General features: G+C 37.9%; 1 protein-coding gene across 2 annotated transcripts in view; it reads left to right on the top strand.

The window, feature by feature from the left end:
• Positions 1–23,826, top strand: part of USH2A (usherin) — a 773,795-nt gene that overhangs the window by 336,054 nt on the left and 413,915 nt on the right. For both annotated transcript variants that reach the window (XM_045048458.1, XM_045048459.1), the window contains 6 exons: positions 551–730; positions 1,756–1,886; positions 7,523–7,796; positions 13,016–13,219; positions 13,347–13,427; positions 16,282–16,476. In XM_045048458.1, the coding sequence (XP_044904393.1) occupies positions 551–730; positions 1,756–1,886; positions 7,523–7,796; positions 13,016–13,219; positions 13,347–13,427; positions 16,282–16,476 (1,065 nt within the window). The remainder of the gene's footprint in view (positions 1–550; positions 731–1,755; positions 1,887–7,522; positions 7,797–13,015; positions 13,220–13,346; positions 13,428–16,281; positions 16,477–23,826) is intronic.

The raw sequence follows: 23,826 nt of genomic DNA, 5'->3' as shown, positions 1-23,826 counted from the left end.
TTGAGCATCCGACTTCGGCTCAGGTCGTGATCTCGCGGTTCGTGAGTTCAAGCCCCGCGTCGGGCCCTGGTGCTGACAGCTCGGAGCCTGGAGCCTTCTTTAGATTCTGTGTCCCCCTTTCTCACCACGCCACCCCTGCTTGTGCTCTGTCTCTCTCTGTCTTTCAAAAATGAATAAACATAAAAAAAATAAAAAAAAACCAAAAACTTGTTACAACATTTTTATTTTTAAGTGTTTATTATTTTATTTTTAAGACTAGTGGCAGATGAAATCTTCTTGTTAGTTCAAAAGGCAATATTCAGGCTACTCCTATAAAACCACAATTTCTACATAAACATCTATTTCTTTGGAAACAGTGGATCTGACATTATAACTGTTACCACTCAACATAGGTAATGGTGTGGTGTTTACATGAATCATTAAGAGGTTTGCAGTAAATAGGTAGTGAGAGCTATTGCCTGTTTCTTTTATGTGAATGACACATAAAATTAATTGCTTTGAAAGAATGTTTCCAAAATACATATTTATTGATATCTCTCGACCCCTACAGACATAATCCGTAAAGGTTTTGTGGGCTGTGTCAAGGATATGTATTTTATGAAGAATTATAATCCCTTTGCTATTTGGGAGCCTCTGATTTGGCAGAGTGCTGAAGAGCAAGTCAACGTGTATAACAGCTGGGAGGGATGTCCCACGTCACTACAGGAGGGAGCCCAGTTCCTAGGAACAGGTAAGTTTCCGAAAGAGACACCAGCGGTTGCTTAGCAGCTAGTTTCTACCCTTTGCACAATTTAATCCCTCCTGTCCGATTACTTTGACCTCTTATGAACCTAGTGTCACAGAAATAACTAGTTACGCCATGATACACATAAACATTTCCTCCAAGTCTGAATATGTAATATAAGTTGTAAGACTCATGGACATATATTCGTGTGTCAGATCTCTGTTACCCATGGCGATTCTTGGTTTATATTTGGTAGTATCAAAAATATCTTTTGGTATGTCAGATGTTTTACTTAGAATGCAGTTTTCCTTGGAAAGATGTTTTGGAAGTGTTATGTTTACCGGGTGAATCCACAAATATCTATTTATCCCATGGTATAGATGGACCATATTCTCGAGAGCAAAATGTCAGCTATGTAATGGGGTGCGTAGGTTAGTGAGGAGGAGCTGGAGGATGTCACGGCCATCCCTGCCATTGCTCGAGAGGCTGCTGCAGAAGCGAGGAGCTGTGTACCTGGCGTACCTCTCCAGCCCAGTCTCTGCCGGCCATCACCCAGGGTAAGGGGATGGAAGGGAATATAGTGGCCTGGTGGATAGTACTTCAGATAAAAGCCCACCTCTGCCTCCTATGTTTATAACTAAGCTGGTTACTTATTCAGTTGCTTAAACCACCTTCAGGATAGAAAGATGAATGATATCCCAGTCTGTGCACTTTTCTGTTGCTCTTTTCTCAACACTGTCATTATTCTGAATTTCTCTTAGTCAATGCAATTTCTTATTGTGAATTCTGATATAAAACAATAATAGTCTTAATTATATCCATGATTTAGAGAGTAAATTGCTTCCTCCTAAAATGTATATCAAGTTCATTCTGCTACTTCTGTACAAGGGGGATGTCTCAACATTGATTTGCATCTTCTTTTGCGAGAGACTTACTCAATGACAGTATTCGTCCTAGTCTTTGTTACACCTTCATAACGCTGGCACTATTGCTTTATACACACTGATATGTACATATTCTTTTCTTTAAAGGGTTTCTGGAACTTCAATCGCACATGTTTCATGGTGGAATGGATTTTGAGATTTCCTTGAAGTTCAGAACTGACCAATTGAATGGGTTGCTTCTTTTTGTTTACAACAAAGATGGACCTGATTTTCTTGCTGTATGTGTATAAATTTAGTTAAATTTACTTAAAAATATCAGATATAATTTTGAGATAAATAAGGCATGTGTTAATATTTTGCTAAATTGGGGTTTCTCTTGAAATTCATTTTTGTTTTCCTTCCTTAAGTCATTTTTAGTTTTGGAGTCCTGTGAAACATTTTGTGCTCTAAGATCGTGATTTATTTTATTTTATTTTTTAATTTTTTTAACGTTTATTTATTTTTGAGGCAGAGAGAGACAAAGCATGAACGGGGGAGGGTCAGAGAGAGGGAGACACAGAATATGAAACAGGCTCCAGGCTCTGAGCGGTCAGCACAGAGCCCGACGCGGGGCTCGAACTCACGGACCGCGAGATCATGACCTAAGCTGAAGTCAGCCGCTTAACCGACTGAGCCACCCAGGCGCCCCTGATCGTGATTTATTTTAAATGACAATTATTACTGTGAAAATTGTAATTTTAGCAAAGCAGAGTAGTTATGAGGAATTATGAAAATCCCACTTAGTTTCCCAACATACGAAAAATATTATGCCCTTTGTTATTTCTTATATAATGGTGTTAAAAACTATATACAATAAATGCTTCATATTACACACTCACACACACAAAGTATAAAAGTACAGTAAACATGAACCTACCACCCAATGCAAGAATTAAAATATCATTTTTTACATTTACTTATAGGGTCTCTCCTATCCCATTTTCCTATCCCCCTCTGGAGGTAATATGTAATTAGAATTTTGTGTTTATTATCCCCTTGCATGTAGCCACAGTTTCAACAAAATGTATGAACGCCTGAAAATTCTTGTTTTTGACATTTATAAGACTTGCATTATACTCTACCTTGAGGCAATTGTTTTTTGCACTCGACATTATTCCTGAGTCACTCATGTTCTCCATGTAGGTATATATTTTCGTGACTGTGTAATTTAGCTCTTCTGTCAATGACATACTGGTTGTTTCCGTGTTTTTGCTATGGCAAACGGGCTGCTATGAACATTTTCATACATTTTTCTAAGTACAGTCGGCAAGTGTGATTACTTTTATTTGCCTTTAATCAGACAGATATCATTGTCAAAAATAAGTATGTTATGGGGGCACCTGGGTGGCTCAGTCAGTTAAGTGGCCGACTTCAGCTCAGGTCATGATCTCGTGGTTCGTGAGTTCGAGCCCCGCGACGGGCTCTGTGCTGACAGCTCAGAGCCAGGAGCCTGCTTCAGATTCTGTGTCTCCCTCTCTCTCTGCCCCTTGCCTGCTCGTGCTCTGTCTCTGTCTCTCAAAAATAAATAAACATTAAAAAAAAGTTTAAAAAAAATAAGTATGTTATTAAAATGTAAGTTTTTAAAAAGTTATTTTAAAGAACTTACATAGACTCAGGGGAAAATTATGAACACCTTAATCTCATTGCTCATATCTAGGCAAATAAGTAGTAAAACACATGTGTTGGTGATTTTATGATTCTAGGATAGTTCATTGATTTTGTTCATTCCTAGATTATATAATGTCAAATTTGCTGCCCAGGTAAGTGGAAATATATCCCTTCATAGAATTTGTTATAATTTCATCTTATTTAAATTTTTTTAATTTTTTATTTATTTTTATTTTAAAGTTTATTTTTGACAGAGAGAGAGAGTGCGAGCATGAGCTAGGGAAAGGCAGAGAGAGAGGGAGACACAGAATCCAAAACAGGCTTCAGGCTCTGAGGTGTCAGCACAGAGCCTGACTTGGGGCTCAAACCCAGGAACCGTGAGATAATGACGTGGACCGAAGTTGGATGCTTAACCGACTGAGCCACCTAGGCACCCCTGAAATGTAATCTTTCTTAACACAGGAATTTTGTGTCTTCTTTATAGTTCTGTCTTCAGTGCCTAACTCTTTTTTTTTTGTTTTTATTTTTTAATTTTTTAATTTTTTTAATGTTTATTTTTGAGAAAGAGACAGAGCATAAGTTGAGAAAGGGCAGAAAGAGAGGGAGACACAGAATCTGAAGCAGGCTCTAGGCTCTGAGCTGTCAGCACAGAGCCCGAAGAGGAGCTCAAATTCACGAACTGTGAGATCATGAGCTGAGCCGAAGTCAGATGCTTAACCAACTGAGCCACCCAGGTGCCCCTTCAGTGCCTAACTCTTGCAATTATTAAGTATTTGATAAATATTATTGGATGAATGAGTGACTGAACATGTGAATGAATTCATGTTATGGTGACTCTAAGCATTCCTTAAACATCTATCTGTGCATAAATCTTGGAGAGAATGCAGAGGTGTTTATCATTTGGCCTTTCCTCTCAAGGAGCACTTGCCTCTCTTGGAGGCTCACACATCCTGGTATACCCACATCCAGCCCTCCATCTTCCTCCGTTCACAGACTTTGGAAATGTAATGAATCCCCACCTTATTGAATAATGTTAATTTTAAGCTTTAATGAAATAAATCTTAATCAAAACATTTAGGCCAATATATATGGAATGTCTGCTCTGTGTTAGGCTTTCTTTAGCACTTCCAATACAGCTATAAAGGAAGCAGACATTCACAGAACTCACATTCTTCTCCTCTGTATCTGAGAACCTAGGCTTCTCACAGTTTATTCCTCAATAAGATTTTTCCTGTTATCCTAAGTAGCTTCAACATACATGGCTATCCGGGGAACTTGATTAACTCAGAAAGTTTTTACTGCTAAACTCTTAAATCTCAAAATATAACATTTCTACTCTTTGAGCTCTCGTTCTCTCTTATTGAGTTCACAAAGACATTGAGACCATTGGCTATTAGACCACTTTCTGTTTAACTTACGTGCTCTGTTCCTTAGACACCATAATGCAGCTTTTCAACCATTTTTTCTGACAACACCCGCAACTTGTGTCTTCAATTCCACAACTCTGAGTCAATCAGTTTAGCCCCCTAGCTCTTCAGTTTCAATAGCCAGTTTACTGAACACCACAGGAGAACTAATACAGGTATGAAGACTGGTGACACACTGAGTCTTGAGGGTCCTAATTCTTTCATTTGACACTATTTATTGTTTATAGGATTTGCTCATAGATTAAATGTAGAACATGAAAGAAAAAGAATGTCAGGACTGGAAAACACCACAACCTGAATGTCTTCAGATAGTCTCATTCTTATAATGGAAAGAAACATAATCTCCTCATCTTCCAAATTTTCAACTTACAACTTTTGTTTTTATGAGCCAAGTCTGGGTTTCACTCTCTCCTGACTCAAGAGGACAAATATATAATTACTATGATTCCAACCAAAGTTAATATTTCTACCTTTATTCTAGATTCTATCCCTTCTCCTGCAAGAGCTTGTGCTACAAATGTTCTCTTTTGTTAAGTTCCAGTGTTCCTTCCACATCGGCTCTTCTCCCTCTATATATAAAATGGTTGAGCCTCATTTATCTTAAATAGTTTTCCTTTTGACTTGGAAAACTCCTCTGTTGTATTTCCCTTCCCTTCAGAGCCTATTGCATTGAAAGTAACTACTCTGGTTATTTCCACTTATTTTTATATCATACCTTAGTCCTCAAATACTGTAAATATGGTTCCTAGCCCTACCACATTCCACTGCAGAGTTTTCAAACTTGCCAGTGACCCCTGCATTTTCTAGTCTACGAGATAATTTGTCAGTCTTTATTTACTTGATCTTCCACTGTCATCTTTTTTTTTTCTTAAAATATTCTTCCCTACCGACTTTCCAAAATACTAGTTGCTCTTGATTTTCATTAAATCCTTGGCTTCTCCAAGAAGATTGTTGTTGACTTATAGAATTACATCTACTCTGCCTTCCCCTTAAAATGTTGGTCTTGCTGAGGACTCTTGCTTTGATACTAACTGGATGATCTCACTTATCCTTTCATAAACCTTGTCTATTTTACTGGCCTATCTTTATGTTCAACTGCCTCAAAAAAAGTTTCTTCTGAATGTTTTATAGACATTTCAAACTCAGTGTGTTTAAAATTGACCTCATTCCTCACTGACAATGATAATACCAAGTCTTTCTTTCTAGTGCTTTCCATATTGTGATGGTGGTAAAACACACCCAAACAAGAAAGAGCATGGATATCTTTGACTTACTCTTCATTCATTTAACACATTCAGCTGTTTGCCATGTCCTGCTGAGACTTAAAAAGCTGAGTTGCTTTTAAAAATACCTCTTTGACTGAGTTGTCACTGTCTTCACCATTGTTATCTTTATTTCAATGGTTCTTGTCATTTTTCTCACCACTGTAGTGATTCTCTAATAGGTTTCTCCAATTCCAGTCTAGCTTTCATTTCCAGTATGAACTTCCTATGACCTAAAGGGTAGACTTTTAGCACAAGATAATAGTGGAAAGAATATAGCCTTTTGGAGGCAGGTAGACAAGAAAAAGATGAATATTTTTCCATATGACTCAAAATCCTCCAAAACCTTGTTTCTACATATCTGGCAAGACTCTTTCTAACCCATGCCCCCCCCCCATCTGTGTATCTTTTGTCTTACCTAATTTAGTCTTTTTTTCTAAACCTAATGAGCTCATACATGTCCTCATGCCATTGGACATGTTAATCTCCCTGTGTTGAAGGATTCTCCATGAATCTTACATACTTCCAAAAATATTAATTTAAACCTTTTCCAGTTCCCAAGGAACAAAATGTATATCCTTTCTTTGCTGTCATTGTACCCTATTCTTCTCTTGGTTATAGTATTACCCCAGATGTTTGCTGTGGGAAAATGTGATTCTTGGGAACAGGTTCATAGAACATGGTGGGGGACTCAATATTTATTGAATGAATGGATAAATGACTGCTTATCCAATGTACTTCACAAAGATGAATTTACATAGAAAAAGTAATTTTTATCTGGAATTACTGAATTTCATTTGACATGATTGATCTCAAATTTTTAAGTATCCTATTTTTGCTGATGGGAGTTCTAGCAAAATAAAAACATAGTAGATAAAATAATTGTCATGTAACATTTTGAAGGAAAACATATGGAGGCATTTCCTTTACCATGAAAATTTGGGTAAAATGTATTCATATTAGAAAATGGCACCTAATCTAAAAGAATACACATAGAAGCAATTATGTTAGTTAGAGATTTAGAATAATAAAAATGAAATATTGAATAAAAATCCATCTTACAAATTTGAAATTGAGTTCACCAACCAGTTAAAATAAGCTTAATCAGGCTTGACATTTCATTTTCTTATTGTCTTGTCATATTTTTCCCCCAAATTAAGTTGATATATGAAGTAGTATTTTCTCATTTTCTAAAAACTCAAGTAAAAATAGTGTCATAGTTCAAACTATTCTCTTCAGTCATTCAGTTACTTATGCTAGGGTTGAATCTTTTACCTATGTTGCAGCAAACAATAATAATAATAAAATTTTTTGCCTACATAGTATCATATCACATTGTATGATCATTAATGGGTATGGATTTGACTTAATACAACAATCTTCATGTCAATTATAAGCTTGCAGAGTACTCCATTATATGTTACTCCAGTCCTGCTTAGAATAAAGTGGAACATTTTTATAGAGTGCTTTCAGGGAAATTTGTTGCTTTTCTACAAGAAATTGACCTTCTGCTCTCTCCCAAACTGCCATTCTGCAGTCTTTTTATATGCCTATTTTCTTTTTTAATGTGAAATACAGATGGAACTGAAGAGTGGAATATTGAGCTTCCGGTTAAATACCAGTCTTACCTTTACACAAGTGGATCTATGGCTGGGACTGTCCTATTGTGATGGGAAGTGGAATAAAGTGATTATTAAAAAGAAAGGTTCCATCTTAACAGCAAGCATGAATGAACTGAGGGAGCGTGCATCACAGTCCAGAGCCCAGCCACTGATGGTGAATTCCCTGGTCTATGTGGGAGGAACCCCACAGGAGCTGCACGACTCTTTTAAATATCTGAGTCTAGAACAAGGTAAAGTCCATCTGAAAGAATTCCCAAATAAATACAGCCCTGGTATAAATACAGCAGGTTTTGGTGGGTTCATGTTTTAAGATACAACAACAGAATCAGGCCGAGAGCAATACCTACCCATCCCTTTTTTGAAGAATTTTAAGCTTAAAAAAAAAAAAAAAAATCACAGTGGTACCCGCATGGCTAAGTTGGCTAAATGTTTGACTTTTGATTTTGGCTCAGGTCATGATCTCACAGTTGGTGGGATAGAGCCCTGCATCAGGCCCTGCGCTGACAGCACGGAGTCTGCTTGGGATTCTCTCTTCCCCTCTCTCTCTGCCTCTCTCCCACTCACATACGTGCTCCTTCTAAAAATAAATTAAACCTAAAAAATTTTAAAATCACAGAACATTTTTTTCAGATAGTTTTGTATGTTGCCCTTAAGAGTGTGCCCTCATACCTATTTATAATCAATATATTTATTCTAACTTGTTTTTAACATATACAATTATAATTTATATATATATTTCCTCGTGTGTTTTCAAAGAAAACACATGAGGCTCTGGTTCTTTCAAATACTGACCATTATCTGTATTCATAGATTAAAAAAATAAACTAGGTTGGTGGGCACAGCTAAGAAAAATGGCATTAAATTTTACTGGGGTTTTTTTCTGACATAACTGCTAATTGTCTCTCTGCATTTCCATGGAGCTCCCCCATAGCAAAGCACATGAAAGGGTGGGTTTAGTTGAATTTTAAACATGCTGGTGAAAAATATATATTTCATTTATTATTAATTACCTGAATGAAAGAAAAAGTGCATGAGTGCATGACTTATAACTAAAGCAAGCATTTAACTCATAAAAGGAATTTGAACATAATCAGAGAAATTTTTAATACAGAAAAGGCTACCAGTAGCTGAGTGCATTCTGTGTGCTAGGCATGGTTCTGAAAGCTTTACATGAAACTAAGTGGGCCATCTCTTCCTAACAAGCCCATGACTTAGATATTATTATTTATACCCCCGTTTTACAGATGAGGAAACTAAAGAACAAAGTAACTTGCCCAAGGTCACATGGTTAGTAAGCAGATAGCGAGCCTTTCTGTCTCAGGCCAGCCTGGTGTCAAAATCCACTCTCCTTATTATAATCAAGGATTCCCTTTTATGGTCATTGGCCACTATTCCTTTGCTATAAATTGGGGAAAGCACAGAAACTTCTAGTTTGTGACTAAGCATGCTCCCATGTAGAAAATGTTCTCTACATATTTCAAAATCTATGTACTGTGAATGGTTAAAGTTTCCATGAAGCAGTCTTTGCCTATTTGGTAAGTACATAAAGATTTAAATGCCTTTGAATAGAAAATATATGGCGAGCTCTAAGGAGACTTTTAGAAGGGTACTAGTAAGGAGTTAATGAATATCTGGGGTGTAAGACAGTAATGACATTTTCCAGGCACTTAAGATGTAACAGCAGCTAAAAATATTACATTCATATAAGGGCTTCTCCTGGTTTTCAGGTTTCTGAGGTTAGAAAGAGCTTGAAAACCCTTTAGATGAGCCAGATTACTTGATCCTACTTACATCTAGGAAACAAATCCCCTGCATCTGTGGCCTTATACTTTTCAAAGTACACAAAAACCCATTACTATGATGGGCATAGAGACATGGCGTTAGCCAAATTTTAACTGGAATTGTAAGACAATCATGATAGAAGCTTAACACATCAACATAAAAACCCAAAGGGGATAATTTAATCTGCACTATGACTAAGTCTCTGATACTGAAAGATATTTTATTTATGGGTAATACTAAATTTTTATCATTGCAGTATCATACATATCAGTGGTTCTCAAGCCACTGATAAAATATTGAAGTATAGTAGCTGGAACATAGTAAGAACTCAATAAAATTAGCTGTTATTATTATTACTATTCAAGATACATCGGAATCTCCTGGAAAGGTTATTAAAAATGCAGATTTTATGGCCCTATTCCCAAAGATTCTGTCTCAGATGCTTTGAGTGATACTGATCTATATAAGTAACTGCATGTTTTATATAGTGATCAGGAGAATATTCACCATATGGGGGTGCTGCCTGTATGTAGTAAATTGCAATTAAAATTAATCATGTTCACTTACTGTATTTTTTTTAATCCACTCTCAAATGGTCTTAAAAGTGTTCTGCGCTTCTCAATTAGCACCTTTTTGCAGAGGCTCTATTTTGTGGTCATATTAGCGCTATTTTTTTTCTTGTCCATTAATGTTGTAATCTTCCTTTGAATCAAATGCAAATTAACTTTCCTCTGTGGTATGGAAATGCTGGGCAGCCTAATTTGCTGAAGATGTATCACTTCAGAGCATGGGCATTTATCTTAGAACTACCACTTGGGACTATCACTTACCTCCAGGTTGGGGGCGACAGGGCCATGGCACATGATATCACAGGTTATGCTCTACCCAAAGACCTGTGTGGAGAAGGGAGGAGTAGGGGCTGAATGCACACAGAGGAGCTATTACTATGCTCTGCCATTTTCACTGAGTTCCATAGTTCTGACTATACACAGTGGTCACCACTTTTATATTCACGTTAGCATGACAGAGAGCAAATTCAGCTCTGCCAAGGCCTTCCTACCAGCCCAAGTGCCTCTGTGTTGGGTGGTGATTTGTCAGTGTAGAATTCTGGGCCACCTTTTAGTTATTTGGAGGCCTGGGGGTGGGGAGTCATTTCTGATTCTCAAAAGCAAGCAAAGGAGGCATCTCCTTTCCTCCCACTGCTAGGCCCTTTCCCCTCTTTCTATCCTAACATCCCAATTATATTTTGAAGGTAGTTGAAGAATATTTCTGGTGGAAATTGTTCTGATGGTACAGAGTTGAAAGAACTGTGACTTGATTTGGCAAAACTGTCTGTCTGTTCTTACATAGCATGGTGAGGACCGCACACTAGAACTCAGGTTCCTTCACCTCCAAGGCCTGAGGCCCGCATACCACTTCCTAAGGAGGATTAATACTTAGAAACTTCATCCAATACTCTCTGGACCTTTTTCCTTATCTCCAGAATGAAGGAAGACTACCTCGATGGCCTTTCCCAAATTTTAAAATTCCATTCCATGAATTAATTTTTTTTAATAAAAAATTGTTTTAATGTTTATTTTTGAGAAAGAGAGAGAGAGAGAGAGAGAGAGAGAGAGAGAGCGAGCACTAGTGGGAGAGGGGCAGACAGAGAAGGAAACACAGAATCGGAAGCAGACTCCAGGCTCTGAGCTGTCAGCACAGAGCCTGATGTGAGGCCCGAGCTCATGGGCCAAGAGATCATGACCTTAGCTGAAGTCAGACCATTAAACAACTGAGTCACCCAGGTGCCCCACCATGAATGATTTTTTAAGACATTTCTTTTTTTATTCTTGATTCGTTAAATTGTAAAATATACATAAATGTTACCATCTTAGCCATTTAGCGCACAGTTCAGCATTGAGTATATTTACGTTGTGCAACCGCCATCATCCGTCTCCAGCACATTGTCCATCTTGTAAAACTGAAACTCTGTGCCCTTTAAACAATAATGGGACTTTTCTGATAACAGCATTTCGATGTTTACCAGAGCTGCCTTTCCACTGTTTGCATTTTGTTGTTAGGGAAACCGGCGTAGAGAGAAGTTAGGTAACTGAGCTATAAGCCATCAGAAAATCACTGCTGGTAGAGAAATCAGAATTCTTAACTTCTGAATTTTCAAGCAGATGCTTTTATATTGAACTTCATTGCTTTCATTTCCATTCACCCAACTTATGGAGTGTCTACTGTGTGTTCAAGATAGACTAGTGGTATTGATCAGTGGGGCCGAAAGGAACGTGAATAATAGCAAAGGCATTTAAAAGGAAATAGGCTGCAACTTAATGTGTTAGAAGACATAATAAGACATCATATAAATGCTGAAGAGAACAATATGGTCATTGTTACTATTAGCTTATTTTACTGTTAGGCGTTGCATTATGTTTTATTTTCTCTTCCTGCTGATGTGCTTTAATCTTGAAAAGAGCTAAGCATGTGTTTGGGGCCCTTCAAACTTGACAGTATTTTGTTCAGTAAGAGTCAGTGTGTGCTATCTCCAACCCAGTCTGTTCATCCCTTCTTTTACAGTTTTGTGCAGTTTTCTGTGCAGAATGCTGGCAAACTTATTGAGCTGATCTCTATTTACACAAAATAGCATGTAATTCAAAGCCATTGCTACTCCCTAGCTGACTGGATGCCCTATGGTTCTCTAACAAAAAAACCAGTGCATACTCCTAATCTGTTCCTTCCACATTTCCTGTTAAACTTCACAGAACTACACTGCACTGTGGTCGTTCTAAAGTCAACTGGGTAGTGGGGTACCTGGGTGGCTCATTTGGTTAAGCGTCTGACTTTGGCTCAGGTCATGATCTCACGGTTCATGAGTTCGAGCCTCAGATCGGGCTGTCTGCTATCAACACAGAGAGTCAACTGGGTAGAACACATATTCCGAGAAACCTCTGGATGTTGCTGTTGCCAGAGCTGAATTTGCTCTCTGTGGTGCTAACGTGAATATAAAAGCGGTGACCATTGTGTGTAGTCAAAATTGTGGAACGCTGTGACGATAGTAGAGCATAGTAATAGCTCCTCTGTATGCTGTAACTGGGATTTAGTTCTCTAACTCTGGAAAGATTCTAACAGAATTCATACCAATATCTTAGCATTTCAGAATATACTGAAACGGTATTCTCCCTCTTGCTATCTTGCCTAACAATCCTCAAAGGGTATTTTCCCCCAGTGAGCTTGTTAAAATAATTGTGCTCCTTCAAATACTGCTTTTGTTGCTTAAACAGTGCCTTATATATGTAACTGAATTTTCCAGAATTGAGGGACATGTGGCTAGCCCTCTACCATAAGGTCTAATTGCCAAAATTTTATTTCAAAAGAATAAAGAGAATGAGAAAATGTGGGCCTAAAGAAGTATAAGAAATACTTTCAATTGAATATATTCAGTTATAATTAGCAGCTTATATATTTTTTCAAGATAAATATAAATACTTCCTCGTGACAACTTAGCCTGGTAAAAAGCAGAAGGAGGCATAAAGGATTTCCCAAATGAGACTCAAAAGTTTAAAAAATTGTATCTACAGCAACCCCCACACCTCATCAAAACGTAATCCTGCAGAGGACAGAAATGATTGGTAATTAATGACTCAAGCCTTTTATGTGATATTAATCCCTTACTATTTGCTAGGTTTCGGTGGTTGCGTGAAGGATGTTAAATTTGCACGGGGTGCTGTCGTTAACTTGGCATCTGTGTCCAGCGGTGCTGTCAGAGTCAATCTGGATGGATGCCTATCAACTGACAGCGTTGGTAACTGCAGGGGAAATGACTCCATCCTGGTTTACCAGGGAAAAGAGCGGAGTGTTTACGATAGTGGTCTCCAGCCTTTTACAGGTAATGTGGACGTGCTCTAAATTAAACGTTACATGTCTCCCACTTGTCGCCTCTTCCCTCCCTGCCAGCCCACTACTGGTCCAGATGAGTAATATTTTCATGTGTCTACTTCTTATTTCCATTTAAGAATACCTGTATCGAGTGATAGCCTCTCACGAAGGAGGTTCTGTGTACAGTGATTGGAGTCGGGGACGTACAACAGGAGCAGGTAAATTTTATGTTAAAATGTGTATGTGCACACGCATGCACATCTCTGTGCATACATGTTTGTGCATGTAAGAAAAAGAAGAGGGGCGCCTGCGTGGCTCAGTCGGTTAAGCGTCCGACTTCGGCTCAGGTCATGATCTCGTGGTCCGTGAGTTCGAGCCCCGCGTCGGGTTCTGTGCTGACCTCAGAGCCTGGAGCCTGTTTCAGATTCTGTGTCTCCCTCTCTCTCTGCCCCTCCCCCGTTCATGCTCTGTCTCTCTGTGTCTCAAAAATAAATAAACGTTAAAAAAAATTAAAAAAAAAGAAAAAGAAGAGACTATTATCCTGAAGCAAGTAGTATGTTTGTAATCTTATGAAAGAACATGCCTTGGTTTACAAATGTCAATGGCTAAGATGCTTAGGAGGTCAGTGCTTTTGATTTTTCAGTCATTTAGTAAGTGTTTGCTCAGGCTTGATTCTTTCCTCTTCCGATGCAGAAGGGAGGAGGTTCAAGTTGTCTTAAGGATCTAATAGGCCTGTATCTGTAGTGACATATCTATGGACAGGAAACTTACAGACTGCATAGAACCCAAGGAGCTAACGTCAGGATTAATTGCCATGGGTGGGAGGGAGTGGCACCCCCTCACCTCTCTCCCGCAGAGGGTACATTTGCAACCCGAACCCATTTGGAAGCAGATATGTCTTTTATCACATCATGACAGATGTTTGCCATGGTGGTGACTATTAGGATCTTAGAATGACTCTCCCAGGGTAGAAACTGCTGATGGGTCCAAATTGTTTGAGTTAGAGGGGGGAAAAAAACCCCAGAAGATAGAATATATTAGATCAAATCTCAGACAACCGACTTATAAGTGCTTTGTACTTCTCACAGTGACCACAACGTCTTTTCACATGATACCATCACAGGAAGGCATTCATTGCAAAAAGTTTTGCGAGGCAGTAGGTTTTTACCATTTTGAGTCAAATATTGGTCAGAGAGTCAAATAAATGTCTGTAAGACTGCCATTTATGTCTCTTGAAGGAAGTTTATCCTTAACAACTCCCCGTTTGTCTAAAGGTGTGTTTTTCACCAAGACGTTCTCTCATTATTAACCATGGGCTACTAACCCAGACACCTTTTGAGAAATCTTCTTAGTCTAGGATAACTAAATACTGAGATGGGCTACTAAGAATAATTTTCAAAGCTCTTTGCCTACAGATTTTCCAGAAGAGGACAACCTGACACTTTTCCAAGGTGATTTAAATTATCATCTATTTATAGGCAAGACAATGAGCCGAATAGTCTCTTAAAATCCTTTTCAACTTCAGAGCTTGGAGAAAGCTCTGATATAAAATATTCATTTGTTACTGGCCTGTCCTCTGCCCCTAGTTCACCTCCTCTGCTTTGTTAACAAATACACTCTAAAGCCGGCATTCAGTCTAAGTCAGCAACGTAAATAGGTATCTAGAAAGTGCATTGCTTACATGGCATAATAGTGCCCATTTTGAGTACCACAGAGAGAGCATGCAAATAGAGCTCTGAATTTATAGCAATGATCTGACCACAAAGTCTTATGCTATAAATTCATATTTATAATCTGACCACAACACTGAGCAGCTACATGCTCCCAAGGGTTGGAGAATAATTGCACTATTTAATTATTTTTGAGTCAGTTTTGCTCTGTCCCTTATGAGAAGGCCATCTGTTAGACGGCACCGTACTTTGCCCTGTACCACATTTCAGAACTAATAAAATCAACATCACTCCCGTTGTCCCTTTGCTTGCATGTTGATTGTGTGGCCTGTGTGTTTTCTATAGGTGCCCGTGGTGTTTTAACTGCACAGACAGTGGTTCTCCACCTCTGTGCTTCTCTCCCTTGAAGCTGTTTCCCTTGAAGCTGTCCTGTTTTATTGGTCTGAACAGGAAAGTCAGAGAGGGAGGATATTTGATGTGGGAAAACCAGAATGATCCTCCATCGACAGGGCTCAGGAGTCCACGGGCAGCTAGAGCGGGCCTCTCATCCATCATCCTGCCATGGAGTTCCTTGGGTTTTTTCTCAGTGTTCCCAGAGCAGTTTTTTCATCAGTGATGAAGTTGTTACTGATCAGAACTGGAAAAATAGCTAATAAATAGTTAAAGGTTATGGATTTCTAAAGTTAGGGAACCCAGCTTGTGAGTGCGGTGTTGCAGTTCCTTTAAACATCCCCATTTTGTGTTCCTTGTTTTTTTTTTTTTTTTGAGATACTTGGAAGAAAACACTTTGAACATTCTGAAAATGATTTTGTATAATCTCAAGGGTGCCAGCTCCTCTACCCCCTAAAATGCAATTAGGAATGTATCCTGTATATCGTGTCTGATAGAATTTTGCTATTTCAAAATTAATTTGAAAAACAATTGAATGTGGAAAATTAGATCAGACATCCAAGTACAATACAATCACATTTGTGATATTTTTTGGCTAATACATTGAAGATATAAAAGTGTCAAACCACGATGTATAATAACAGTCTAATTATCTTGCTTCAAAGGGGTACATCATTATATTGTTTGAACTTGTTATCTGCCTACCATCCACCTCCTTCTTTATGAGTGATGTTTAAAACATGTCTGGTACATTAAATGTTTTTGGAAAACCTGGACTACCCTCGAAAGAATGTTATGTCGATGGAGTTTTGATGGTTTTGAAATATCGCTTAAACTGAATGGCTCAAGATGTGCAGTCATATTAAATCAATGCTGAAAAGTTACAACTCTAATAAATTGTATTTATGCTAATGGTTGAGTCTGATTTACTGCAGCCATTAAAAGTGAAGAATAGGCGCGACAGTCTTCTCAGAATGGCCATTTCTCTGTTTTCTCTTTTATTCTTTCACAGCTCCACAGAGTGTGCCAACTCCCTCAAGAGTCCGCAGCATAAACGGATATAGCACTGAGGTGACCTGGGATGAACCTTTTGTGGTTAGAGGTGTAATTGAGAAGTACATTCTGCGGGCCTACAGTGAGGATGACCCCCGTTCACCCCGCATGCCCGCTGCCAGTTCCGAGTTTGTTAATACCAGCACCCTCACAGGTAAGGGTGATTCCGTAGGGAGTAGATTTTATTAATTTTCTTTTTGTTTTGATTTTTAATAACATTATTCAAGAATTTTCCCCCAAAACATGAGTTATTCGTATATTTTTCCTGGTTACAAGCAGCAAGAACCATCTAATGAAATGGAAGCTTATATCTACCTAGGATGAGGAGGATAATCTGACAATGTTTATGGGCTCTTATGGATAGCTTCATCACAAGGTTGATATCCTGTCCTCTCTAAAAGATAAGGTCACAGGGGGCTCTAGTCCTTAAACACTCCATAGACATCATTTAGATGTCTTATGTATACATATGGAACCAGCTTACCTATCTCACCGTGCAAAAATTTACTCTTTGGGACTAGCCAAAGTTCACAGCACCATTATTTATTGGAAAATTGTTGATTAAACCTAATTATGTCAAGGTAGAGGAGGATGAGAGCACCAGCAGTTTGACTGGCAAACCAGTGAATCAATTACTCACAGGGCACTATGCCACGCAGAACGATTGGAGGGGAAAGTGCTCGTACACATCACACGCGTGCGCCGTACTCAAATGCGTGCACATGTAGTAAGACAGCAGTTTTTAGCTTCGTGAAATGTTAAAGCACATTTAAATGGAACGTCAAATTTCAGCCTTTGGCCAAAAAAAGTAAAACGCATCAACAAATTTGATAGAAAAAAATGTCTCCTCTGTCAAAGAATTTTCCAGCTTGAAAAATGATATGGATTTCAGAGTCACTTAAATTATCTTTCAATATCTGTTGGTAACCCTCTTCTAGCCTTTTACTTCCTTCTTTAGATTTTTTAGAAACTACAACCCAAATACGTGAGCAATTATGCACAACTTCACATCTTCTAGTTCCTTTTTTCCTACTTTACCTACCTGGTAAAATCCAACCCGATTAAGCCCGTAGATTGCCTTTGCCCAGGTTGCACATTAAGGCTAAGTGGGCTGGGGTGGGGGTGGGGGTGGGAGCAAAAAACAAACAACAACAACAAAATGAGCAGTTTGTCACTACAAATTCTTGGTCCTCATTTTCAAATGGGCACTCAGTAATGATGCCAATCCTACTATATTTCTATAATAAGCTCCTTCTTCTATTCTCATTAAATATTTTCGATTTTTCCAAACAATCTAAATGCTAACCTCCCTTCCTCTTCCCACTCAGCTGAGGGGCTTATGTATTAGATTATCATAGACACCAGAGAAGAAACAGAATCTATCATATAGGATTTCTGTCACTATCTTACTAGCAAACATATATATTAATTGCATTTTTCTGAGCAATAGTGTTGTTATTAGGGGTTAAATGCATTAATGTTTGCCAGAACACTTAAAACTGTTTTTGGCGTAATCTAGGCATTTGACGTTAGTATTACCTTTATTTTTTACTTTTCTCTCTCTTTTTTTTCTTTTCTGTTTTTACCAAGCTTTCCTTATCCCCTCAGAGATAAAATCTTCAGAAGTCCTCTGGACCCCAATTCTTACTGCCTTTTCAGAGATGTGACTGGTAGCTTCTCTTCCTCTCAGTCATATTTATAACCTCTCTTCACTATAGTGATTCACAAAGTGTGGCCCCAGGACTAACATCGGCAGCATCACCTGGGACTTTGTTATGAATGCAACTTCTCCAGGCTTCCCACACGTGCTCACTCAGCAACTCTGGAGGCAGAGCTCGGCAATCCTTGGTTTTCATAAGCCCCCCTTACCTGACTCTGATGTGCCAAAGTTGGAGAACCAGTGCCCAGATGGATTTTTCCCAGAATCATTCAAAATCTATCAACTCCTGTTGTTAAACATAAGCAAGCAGCCTTAAACCCATTATTAAAAGCCTTCCTTTTATTTAAATTCCTTTCCAGCTATGGCTCCCTCTCTCTTCTCAAACTTGCTTTTACCAAGAAGTATTTATGGATGTTGTACCCATTTATTTCTTCACTTTATGTGGCTTCTGCTCACTTGCCTTGCAGAGGACACCAACAACTTCCATATTTACCTAGCTAAAGGACCCTTTACAATCCTGGTCTTGACTGCTCAACATCATTTTACACAGTAGATTTCTCATCATTTATTGAAATATTTCTTTGCTTCAATGACTCTTCCATTTTCCAACCGGATTCTCAGCCCCCCTTTTTTTGGTGTCCTTACTCCTTCTGAAGCTTGTCTCTACATTTTGTAGAACCTCAGGATTTAGACCTGGAATCTTTCATTCTCTTTCTTTTTTCCTACATTCTTCCTCCAGGAAACTCATCAATTCCCACAGCACCAAATACCATATAGATGCTACTGACTCACCAGTCCATTTCCCACCTAGATATCCAAATGTGTGTGTGTTCACCAGGCACTTAGAAAGATGGACGTTTCTAACAGATGTCTCATAATCTCTAAATTGACCATATCCAAACCTGAACTCTTACTCCTCCTGCATTCCCAGCATAAATAAATGACACCTCCAGACATGTAGTTAATCAAGCTTGAGAATTTTTCTCAGCATTTCGTATTCTCTTCATGCCTCATATCTATGTTTGTTGATCCATTTTCCAAACTATGTGTTAAATTCATCTGTCTTCTCCTATCTACTGTCCAATCCAAACCACTACAATCTCTTCTTACCTGGACAACCGCAACCCTTTTCTTTCTCACTGACCATCAGTCCATGCCACAAAGCAACCAGACATCATGTCCCTCTCCTCAGAATGCCTCAGCTGCTTTCCACTGCCCCTCTCCCAATCTCGTTTTGTCTCAGTCCCTCCTCATTTGCTGGGCTTTCAACTTTTGCTGTTATAATTAATATGATTTTTTAAAAAGTCCTGCAGCACTTGGGTGATTTAGTTGGGTGAGTGTCTGACTCTTGGTTTCAGCTAAGGTCATTGTCTCACAGTTTGTGAGTTCGAACCCTGCATTGGGCTCTGTGCTGACAGCATGGAGACTGCTTGGGATTCTCTGTCTCCCTCTCTCTCTGCACCTCCCCACTCTTGCTCGCTCACTCTCTCTCTCTCTCTCTCTCAAAAATAAACATAAAAAAAGTCCATGTGTCAACCTTTGAAGTAATTCCTGACAATAATGGTAGGATAAATCTCTCAAAATGGAACAACTGGATGAAAGGCTCTTAAAACATTATATACTCTTGTACCTTAAAGTTAAGCAGATGTTGATACAAAACTCTGCTACCTAACCTTCCTGAACTTTGAGGAAGTTATGTGTCCCCCTGGATCTTTCTTTTATGTCTTAACCTATGAAGTGAGAGAATAATATTTACCTTAGGAGAATATCAAAAATATTAAGTGTCTGATATTCTAGCTGTAATGCTTTTTAGCTGTGTAAACTTATACAAATCAGTTAACACCCGTCTGCTTCTGACTTCCTATAAATAAATGGTAATGAAATAACTATCTACTTTATGAGATAGCTGTAAGGATCACGTGAATCTATGTGTATGTAAAGTACACAGGACAGCACTTGATACATGGATTGCACTGTATAAGTGTTAGTTATCAGACATTTTTTAAGTGTATAGTATAATGCTTAACATATAATAATTTCTCAACAAAGAACAGTTATTTGTATGCTTCCAAAAAGGCTGTAAAAATATATACTTACACTAATAAGCACAGCACAAGAGTGTATGTTTCATTTCATCCTAGTTGAGTAAGTTTTAGAGCTAAAAACTTTGCAATTTTTCAAAATATATCAGAATATGGTTTTAATTTGATTTATTTGATTGCTAGAGACATTAAGTGTTTTCAGTGCTTATTGGTCATATGTACCTCCTTTATGTCATTCCTAGCAAGTTTCATTGTCAGTTTTTCTATTGGAAGCCTCACATTTTACCCATTAATTAAAATATCTTTTTAGGGGCGCCTGGGTGGCTCTGTCGGTTGAGTGTCTGACTCTTGATTTTGGATCAGTTCAGGATCCCAGGGTCATGGGATTGAAACCTGTGTGTCAGGTTCCATGCTAAGCATGGAGCCTGCTTGGGATTCATTCTCTCTCTCTCTCTCTCTCTCTCTCTCTTGCTCTCTCTCTCGCTCTCTCTCATCATCGTTGTCCCCCTCCTCTACCCCTGTTCGTGCTCTCTCTCTCTCTCTCTCTCTCAAATAATAAAATAAAATAAAATAAAATAAAATAAAATAAAATAAAATAAAATAATGAAATAAAATAAAGTGAAATGAAATAAAATAAAATAAAATAAAATATCTCTTTCCATATGAAGAATATTATACTTATGTTTGTCTTATATGTTGCAACCCTCATCACTTCTCATTTTTCTTTTCCTTTTTTTGCATTATTATGTGAAGATGAAAAAACATTTTCTGTAATAAATATAATATTGAAAAAACTTTTCATTAATTTTCTGTTGATAATTTGAAAAAGAAACCCATAATCTCCATTCAGGGTAGACTAATATTTGTTTATATTAGATATACCACATTGATAATATATAATGCGGATTCTCTGAATTAGCAATTCTAAATCTGAAGTAAAATCAAATCAGAAACTAGGGACAGAAATTTACAAATTATACCAGCTTGAGGCACCTGGGTGGCTCAGTTGGTTAAGCATCTGACTCTTGATTTCTGCACAGGTCATGATCTCATGGTTCTTATGAGATTGGGCCCTGCATCAGGCTCTATGCTGACAGTACAGAGCCTGCTTGGGATTCTCTCTCCCTCTCTCTCTGCTTTTTCCTGCCCTCTCTCAAAATAAATAAACTTTAAAAAAAATCTAAAAAAAAAAAAAATACCAGCCTCTCCCAAGATTCTGAAGGATATTCCCATGGAGGATAATACACCCCCTCCCCGGATTGAAACCAGTACAGTATATTATTGGGTGTTACTAAAGGGCATGTCAGTCATGTGAATGGTGTACAGAGAAAATAAAATTGGAGAGCCACTGACCAATTGTTATTTATTTTTATATACCCAATCTGTAAAAAAAAACTAAGGAAAAAGTCTCAGCTATCAATACAGTTTTATTAATTTCTCTTTTAGAAACTTTTTTTTCTTTGTAATTTCCTTTCCTTTCCTTTCACAGTTCTTTTAGGTCTTATTAGTAGCACAAAACTGATGATTTAAAAATTATACAGGTTTCCTGAATTAAGTCTGACCCAGAGCGTATTAGTCAGTAGTTGGAGTTCTGTGCTCTTTTCTTACATTACCTTACATTAGTTATTTATATTTTAATGTTCAAAGCCACATTGTTTTAGGCATATCTCTAAAATAGAATTAGTTTGATTGAGTTTTATATTCAATTTGAAATTGAATTAAGTTTAACTCATTCACGTTTATTTTTATAATTTATGTAACGGCTCTTACTTCTGCCATTATATATCATGCTTTCCAGTTTTATTTGTTATTTTTTAATGACTTTTCAAACTATTCTTTTATTTTTTTTTGTTCTTGCCTGTGTGGACTAAGAATTCTTTAACTTTTTTTTTCCCCATCAAGGGGTTTTAAAGTTATATCTGCTGTTCACAATTGTGAAATGAACGCACAAGGATGCATGTAGGAAGTAATCTTCAAGATTATGGAGCATTTAATGGTAAAGAGAAAAGGGTGCTAGAAAGTGAGAACAGAGGCGTAAGAAAGTAGAGAGCGAAGGCTGGATTTGGTGTAAATATGAGGGGTGTGGAGTGTGGACAGTGATGGCTGCTTTGCCAGTTGGCTGAGATAATAACGTATCAAGAGAGGAAGATCAGTTTTGTTATTGATCTTAAATAATCCCCCTTTTGCATTTCTGAGGTGACTTTTGGTGAGATTTTAATGTTTACTTTTGGTTGTTAAAGTGATATTTCTTTGCATGAAACAATGCTGATTACTGGATGCACAAGGCAATTTAGCTTTACTGGTTCACATATGGTTCTTTACCAATTAAGTTATAAAATGTGTTCATCACTTTTTATGTATTTCTTGCTATTATATAGCCAACTCTTTTATTCGTGGATCCTTCTTCAGCTTGGAAAGTTTGCTGTTGTATATGTCCCTATTACTTCTGGTAAAAAATGCCAGCTTTCAATATTGTGTGTCTCTTCCAAGTTGGTCCTCCTATTTGAGAAGTCCAGACACACAGCTTTATAGAGTCAAATCAATCTACGTTCAAATTCCAGCCCTGTCACTTGTTAGTGGTATGATCCAGGCACATTAAATAACATATCCCTATATCAGAGTTTCCTCACATATAAACTGGGTATAAAAACTTCTGTGTTATGGAAGTGTTGTAAAGATAAAACATGAATTACTTATATAGAATATTTTGCTCTGGTACATAGTGAATGTTCAACAAATTAATCATTATCTTTATATTACTTGGTCTCTGAATTCTAAGTTATTGCTTCATAATTATTTCCCTTTTCATATTCTGAGTTTTTGTTATTGATTCTGCTTTCTGATCCTTCTAAGGTGATCTTAAAATTTTTCTATTTCAGTCTTTGATATGATTTGCATTTATTTCTCCTCTCATCCAGCTCACTTGTCTTCTGCCTACCTCTCAGTATTCTCAGTTTTCATCACTGTTGTTTACCACTTATCTTCCATCTTTGGCTTAATGGACTCCAAGTTCTTTTAGGTCTTATTAGTAGCATAAAAATTATACAGGTTTCCTGAATTAAGTCTGCCCCAGATCATAATAGTCTGTAGTTGGAGTTCTGTGCTCTCTTCTTCCTCTTGAGTCACAGATGTTCTTCTCGTTGGCTAAATGCACCCTGACCTCCATGTCCATGGCTCACTTGCCCCAACCCTAAATGTACCTTCAGATTGAGTGTTTGCTCAGGAAAATCCAATCATTTTCAAGTCACCCAAGTAGGCACTTAGTTTTTGTCAATAAAAACCTTTGCTGGGATTTTGCCAGGTCAATTGAGGTAAAATTGCTCTAGACTCACGGCAATAAGCAAATCTCAACATGCTTCTTCCCAGTATTTGGTAAAGAAGAAGGGCTGATGCTGTGGGCATTTTGTACCCAGCTGGGGATTCGGTTTGCCCTGGGCTATCCTTCAAGTAGTCAATTTGTCTTGGCCTTGTATCCTTCCAGGTATTTCTAAATCTTTGGTCATTTCATTGGTATTCTTATTCTCAACCATGGGTGCCACTGAGCTGCCCAGGGAGCTTTAAAAACTACTGATGCCCAGACTCCACCTGCAAAGAGTCTGATTTTTTGTTTGCTTAGAACACAGGCTGGACATTGATATCTTTAAAGTGTCTATAGGACATTCTGTTGTACACCCAGTACTGGGGAACACTGTTAAGGGGAGGACTGAGATCAAGTCTCAATTTTACCCAGACATGCTTATGGCAGCTTCTATCTCCCAACTGAAACTTGAAAAAATAGGACCCAAAAAAGGCAAATGTCTAG

This window comes from Felis catus, chromosome F1 (assembly GCF_018350175.1).
Source record: "Felis catus isolate Fca126 chromosome F1, F.catus_Fca126_mat1.0, whole genome shotgun sequence".
In the NCBI taxonomy this organism is placed as follows: Eukaryota; Metazoa; Chordata; class Mammalia; order Carnivora; family Felidae; genus Felis; species Felis catus.
The sequence above is the reverse complement of the archived record's forward strand: the minus strand, read 5'-3'. Positions and strand labels throughout refer to the sequence as shown.